This window comes from Leptodactylus fuscus, chromosome 4, assembly GCF_031893055.1.
Source record: "Leptodactylus fuscus isolate aLepFus1 chromosome 4, aLepFus1.hap2, whole genome shotgun sequence".
In the NCBI taxonomy this organism is placed as follows: Eukaryota; Metazoa; Chordata; class Amphibia; order Anura; family Leptodactylidae; genus Leptodactylus; species Leptodactylus fuscus.
The window spans coordinates 68,421,735-68,428,376 of record NC_134268.1 but is presented as its reverse complement, the minus strand read 5'-3'; the positions used below and the strand labels follow the sequence as shown (position 1 = coordinate 68,428,376).

General features: G+C 42.1%; 1 protein-coding gene across 1 annotated transcript; it reads right to left on the bottom strand.

Annotated features, from left to right (window-relative positions):
- On the bottom strand, nucleotides 1–6,397 carry LOC142201148 (histamine H3 receptor-like). The gene is made up of 3 exons (XM_075271972.1): nucleotides 6,154–6,397; nucleotides 1,831–1,997; nucleotides 1–744 (listed from the first exon to the last, which is right to left on the bottom strand). Exons 1-3 carry the CDS (start codon nucleotides 6,395–6,397, stop codon nucleotides 1–3), a joined length of 1,155 nt encoding a protein of 384 aa, XP_075128073.1.
- Between the last annotated feature and the right edge of the window lie 245 nt (nucleotides 6,398–6,642).

Below are 6,642 nucleotides of genomic sequence, written 5' to 3'. Positions count from 1 at the left end.
TTACTTTCTTAGTTGAAGTATGATGGAGAAAGCTTTCCTGAAACGCTTGTGACACAATGGATATAATACAGGGTTGATAGCTGAATTTAGATATAAAATCCAGACTGTGATATCATACCAATAATAGGGTATACAGTAGCCACGACAAGCAGTTCTGATGCTGACTAGGAAAGTATACGGGGCCCAACAAATGGCAAAAATGCAAACAAGAACAGCAAGGGATTTGGCCACTTTCTTGTCCCTGGAGAGTTTGATGACTTGTATGTTGTTACTTTTGGGTATATTGTCCATTTGTGCGGAGTCTTTTGTATGAAGACATTGGCTAAGAGATTTCTTTACTCTCCTTCTTAGTGGTAATGAAATATTTTTCATCTGATCAGGTGACAAATCTAGAGAGGCTGATATGACGTATGGCTTGATGTGATGTTCATTTACATAAGATGGCGGAGGAGCAGACTGCTGTCTTTTCTTCTTACTGCGTTTACTGATGTTCCAGTAGATGCTCAGATTAAAGAATGAAATACTTATCAATGGAAGAATAAAATCAACTGTTGATGTCCCCAAGTGAAAATACCAGGTGTCATAAAAAGCAGCCATGCATACACTATCAGCAATGTCTTTGTTACCGAATACTTCTTCCCAAAATAGAATGGCTGGGCCATACAGTAGAAAAGACATTACCCAGATAAAAGACATCTTGAGAACTGTCTGATTGTGCCTCTTTTGTACAGAACGGTATAGTACCTGCAAAATACAAGAATCTAGAAAAATATAGATGATATTTTTCCTTAAAGAGAACCTTTCATGTCCTCAGGCACATGCGGTTTTGTGTACTGCAAGAAAGACGACAGTATGCTGAATTCAGCGAATTCCCGTTATGTGCCCCAGGCTGGAGATATTGGTGCCGTTACCGATGTCTGCCACAGTTAGAAGGGCTTTTCTGACAGTCTAGCCGGGCTGTGAGGAATGTCCCTCCTGAAGGTACTCGTCCATAGCCGTGTACTGTCAGAGGAGGCGTTACTTACCGCCCAGCTATGCCCCCCCAGTATTGGTCTATGGATGAGTACAGTTGGGGGTTACTTTTCCAATAAATGGGCTTGTTGTTGGACAAGTTTAGCAGGAGGGACATGGTCGTCTGCCACCTGGCAGATTTACTATAATTTACACCAGAAACAGCTATAAATTATAGCTCAAATCTATGCTAACTCCTAGATGCCAAGATTATCGCACACATTAGGGCTAGTTCACACGTGAACTGCCCGTGCGGGTTTTGACACCAAGAGAGACGCGGCGAGACGCGTCTCTCTCTGGTCAAAACCCGCCTGCTGCGACCATCGCGGTCACAGCTTTCCCCTCCGCTGTCGGCTCAAATGAATGAGCCGACATAGGAGGGTGCTGCCGGGGACAGAAGCCGCGTGGCTCAGCCCGCGCGGCTTCCGTCTGAAGAAAGGACATGTCACTTCTTTTCTCCGCTAGCAGCAGCCCGCCGCTAGCGGAGAAAAGAAGCCTGGCGGTCTGCATAGACCACCATTATAAAGGGGAGGTTTTTGACGCAAAATCCGCTGTCAAAAACCTCCCCTTTGCTTACGTGTGAACGAGCCCTTAGACAGGTGATATGCCTGTTTTGTTTTTTTGTTTTTTTAAGAAGCATGAGCCGGTTACTAAATTAGGCACCTATTAGCACAGTGCAGGGCTTTGGTTTTTTTTTATAAATAGTCACATAAAATGTTTATATTAAAAATCTGATTAGACAACATGAATTTTAATAATTCAATGTTGTTCAGTGTATAGGCTTTAAAATGTAAAAAAAAATGGTGGTGAATTACTTACTGCTTTTGTCACACAAAGGAATCTATCATAGCTGATAAGGACAATATTAAGAGCGGAGGCCGTGCACATTGTATAATCAGCAATTAACCACAATTTACAGATGGGTCTTCCAAGTGTCCATTTTCCAGTGAGTAAATATAAAACATATAGAGGCGTGACAAATGCACCTAAGGCAAGAAACAAGAAATGTACAATATAGAAATATATAAAGTTATACATGAGGAATATATTATATGATACATAAGGTCAAACATACTGTAATACTTAGGGGCAGTGTCAGACTAGGGTGGTGAGGGCCCACTTTATAGCTACGTGCAACTAACCCTACATGTGCAAATTTCCTAAAAATTCACTGACACACATCTTTCAGTAGCAGTTTGCTGCCTAGTGTCTTAGGGGCCTGTCAGTAGTCTGTTGACTTGATCTATCCTTGGACTAGGACCTTGTCAGCTCTGTGAGTTGGGGATATATACCCATATAGCAGCAGACCTCTGGAAGCAGCAATATGATGGTAAATGATTGGTGACTGGGGCCCCACAGCAGTATTCAGAAGCAGAGGCCCGGGACGTGTGTGTATCAGAATCTGGGTGTCATCTAAGCTACCAGAGGTGACTATATAATAATATAGCAGTTTAGATTGTTGAAATACCTAATGTATTATATGGATGCATAGTTGGAATGAGATTGTATTGTGATGTGAGGAGCTGGGTGTCTTAGGGGAGTGTACCCTGGCTGTGGGATATACCTGCTCATTTGTGGTCCAGTCAAAGTCTGCGTAGGAGTGAAAAATAAAATACATTCACAAGTTTTACTAAGGAAATAAGATAATAAGCAAGAAACCCTATGAAGTTGATGAGGTCATAGTCGCGTTTATGACTAACTGACCAATAATCTCAGGTAACTGTCATCGTCCTAATAAATTAGGCTGAGTGCCAGGCGGTAAAGAAATTACACCACTCTATGTGTTGGTATTCATTCTTCTCTCAACCAAAGAATGTGTGCTGACGCACTTTTATTCAAGAACATGGGGGTTAAATAGTATCAGAGAAATGATGCATCTCAATCAAACAGAAAAACTTTAAGCAGTGCCATATATAGCCAGCTGCTCCCGGTCCTGCATGGTAACCTTGGGGAGCTGTCTTCTGGCAGCAAACCAAGCATTTGTTTTTCTTGCACCCATCCTGGATACAGGCGCCATCTTATCATATAACATTTTAACAGTTTCAAGCATAAGCAACTATATATAACATTCAGCTTTAAAGGATAACAATGTTTTTCATATATTGCATGATTATAAACTTCACAAAGTCAATGGCTGTCAGTACCTTTCATTTTTAATATAAAAACTCTGCACTAAAAATAACTACTTTGTTCCCTTCCTCCTCTTCTGCCTGCTGGCATTGTGGCTCAGAGGTGTAGACCCTTTTGCATGTGTTCTGGGGCTGTGCTAGCCTGCGAGACTTCTGGGACAGGGTCCATAGGGTGCTTATGTCAGGTTTTTTAGTCCCCCCTCCCTTCCATCCCTTCTTTTTACTCCACCTCTTGGACATTCCTCTCCGTACCTACCGTAGTTCCTCCCTGTGACATATGCTCAACGCAGCTAGGGCCTGTGTTCCTGCTCTATGGAAAGCTTCCAACCCACCTCCCTCCATCACTGGATCCACAAAGTGGAAGATATCAGAACTATGGAGGATCTCACTGCTTCTCTTCAAGATGCGTATGCGGCCTACATGGACACGTGGATGCCTTAGCTTCTTTTCTAGGGTACCCAGACATACCTGTTGGTTGAGGATCCCTGGTGGATGATTGGTCGGTCACGGGTATTGGAGCTCCCCCCCTTTTTTTTTTTTTTCCTCTTTCCTCTTTTTCTTTCTCTTTCTTTTCTTCCTTTATGCTTCTCTCTTTTTCCCTCCACCCTTCCCGATTGTTATTGTCATGCTATCTTTGATTTTGACCGCCAAGGTTTGTTCCGCCTGCATGGACATATTCTTGTTATGATTTGTGGTGTGCTGGGCCGGGTCTCCTTGTCCTGTCTTGCTTCTGTTTTGTTTATTTATAAATAAAGAATTTATTTAAAAAAAAAAAAAAGAACTACATTGTTAGCTGCACCCCCTCTTCTACAATAGCTAAACATGTCTGAATAAGATGGATTATGGAGGCCACTGGGCAAAACATGGGACTAACCCTCCCTGAATATATAAAATTGTTTAAAAAAGTTAAAAAGGTAGCACAAAAAGAACAGTCTTTCAATAACTAGAATGATTGACACAGAACAGTACCAATAAGTGTCTGCAGTCGGGTGTGACCATGACTAGGCCGGAAGGGGTACAGGGTCCGTGGCCAGCTGGAAATGATCGGGGCCCCAGACTACCATGATAGTGGTCAGGGAAAGCCATGTTCCCCGACCGCTATACATATTGTTAATAGAAAGGGGTCCAACTGAGCCCCTTTCCAATAAATGCCAGTCTAGGGGTGGTGTATAAAAATAAAAAAAATACTTATACTCACCTGTCCTCAGCTGAGCATCTGCTCTGGGGGCTCTTCCTGCTGGTAATTCAGCTAATGTCAGTGATCACCAGGGGCGTGCCGGCATAATGATGTCATCAGGACAGAGTGAGGATGCCCCAGAGAGTTGAGGTAAGATGAGTATAATAATAATAGCAACAGCTCTAGGGAGGCTCTTGGGAGCACAATTGGGGACCAATGTGGAGCATATAATACTTTAAGGAGGCTACTGTGAGCATATAATACAGTGTGGTGGCCACTGTGGAGCATATAATACTGTGAAGGGGCCACTGTTGAGCATATAATACTGTGAAAGGGCCACTGTTGAGCATATAATACTGTGTGGGGGCTGCTGTGAGCATATAATACTGTGTGTGGGCTGCTGTGAGCATATAATTCTGTGTTTGGGCTGCTGTGAGCATATAATTCTGTGTGGGGGCCACTATGAGCACATAATACTGTGTGGAGGCTACTGCGGAGCATATGATACTGTGTGGGGGCTGCTGTGAACATATAATTCTGTGTGGGGGCCACTGTCAGCACATAATACTGTGTGGAGGCAGGAGGCCACTGCGGGGCATAAAATACTTTGTGTGGGCCACTGCAGAACATGTAATATTGCGTGGGGGTCACTGCAGAGCACTTAATATTATGTATGGGGCCACTGCCAAGTACATAATACTGTGTGGGGGCAACTGTGGAGCATGTAATACTGTGTGTGGGCCACTGTAGAGAACTTAATACTGTGTGGGGGCCACTGCAGAGCATGTAAGCTTTCATCTCACTTGTAGAGTGAGATCTCTTAAGCTGCAGCTTCTTAGCAATGACACGGAGCTGTGAGGATTGTCCCCTCTGACAGTACAAGATTATATTAGAGTACAGTGAGGGGGTCATTCCTCATAGTCCAGCAATGATGCTAGGTTGTAAGGCTCACCCTTCTGACAGTGGGAAGACATCGGTGCTGAAGTTAACGGTATCAATTTCTCCAGGACTAAGGCACATACTAGTAAAGCTGACAGTTCACTGAATTCACCGCTTCCTAGCGGTATATAAAACCACACATTGATTGGGACATGAAAGGTTCACTTTAAAAGGGATTGTCCAGGATTTGAAGAAAGTATCTACTTTTCCTTTTGCTAAACAATGACACCTTTGTCCATACACTGGATCTGGCATTGCACCTGACTCCATTTGAATGAATAGAGTGCAGCTACAACACCAGATACAGTTTATGGAGTGTTACAGGAAAATAACAGACACTTTTTGTAATCCTAATAACCCATTTAAAGGGAATTTTACTTGTAAAATAATCTGACATCTGAAAATCTAAATAGATTATGTTATTCTCATTTTCTGCCAATCTCACAATAATATGTATTTCTTTATGTATAAATTACAAGTTTTGTTTCTTGTGCACGGTGATGTTTGGCTGGGCTGTAGAATGGTAGGAGGTAAGCTAAACTGCTAGTATTACACTTAGTATGTAAAATCAATCTTTTTTCATTCCTTTGACATGGATTTTCACTCTTCACCAAATAAACTGCACAAAGGGTTAGACATGCTTTATATCTTAGTAAAGTTTCTTTGTTGAAAAATGCATGTACCATGTAAGCAAAACAGTAAAATCCAACCTGTATATCCACTGAAGACATTCTTTATCCTATGGTTGGTTCCCAGGCTGTTACAGTATGGTGTATTTTTATACATAACATAATACATAGAATACTAGCGAGGAGCAAAATCAACTTTCCAGGTTATTCTTTTACTTCTATACATGTACAAAGATATGTTTTCAATATAACTGGAAAAGATTCTTACCAATGATAAAGTCACAAATGGCTAAATTGAGAAGAAAGAAGTTGCTTTGAGTTCTAAGACTCTTATCCACGATAAAAGCTATCATAACCAGAATATTACCCAAAACCGTCACCATAATCAGTATTGAAATAAACAGCATTATCAGGCTCTTAACACTTTCTGAAAACTGAGGCTCCAGGTCTGAGGTGTTGTTCACATCTAAGACATTCAATCCACTCTCATTATATAAGAGCAGACTTGTCATTGTGCTCTTTCAGGACTGTAGTATGTAAAAGCCATGGAGGATAAAGCCAAGCCTGGGGGACGGTCATCGGGAGACCTTACAGCTAGAAGCCCCTTGTACTAACACATTAATGCCTGGTATGAGCTGCCTTTTATAGCGGCTGCTTGTGAATAGCTCATGTGTATTCTACTGTTAGCTATCAATGCACAGGAGAGAACAGTCTGCAATGGGTAAAATTAAAGTGCAGATGTTCTCCCTGGTGACTG

What these genes read in the sequence shown, in the direction of transcription:
- LOC142201148 (XM_075271972.1), bottom strand. Translation starts at nt 6,397, where the DNA reads ATGACAAGTCTGCTCTTATATAATGAGAGTGGATTGAATGTCTTAGAT. An exon ending in CATTTGTGACTTTATCATTG is followed by an intron (nt 1,998 to 6,153) that starts GTAAGAATCTTT and finishes TTCTTGCCTTAG; the next exon opens with GTGCATTTGTCACGCCTCTA. An exon ending in TCCTTTGTGTGACAAAAGCA is followed by an intron (nt 745 to 1,830) that starts GTAAGTAATTCA and finishes TGTATTTTGCAG; the next exon opens with GTACTATACCGTTCTGTACA.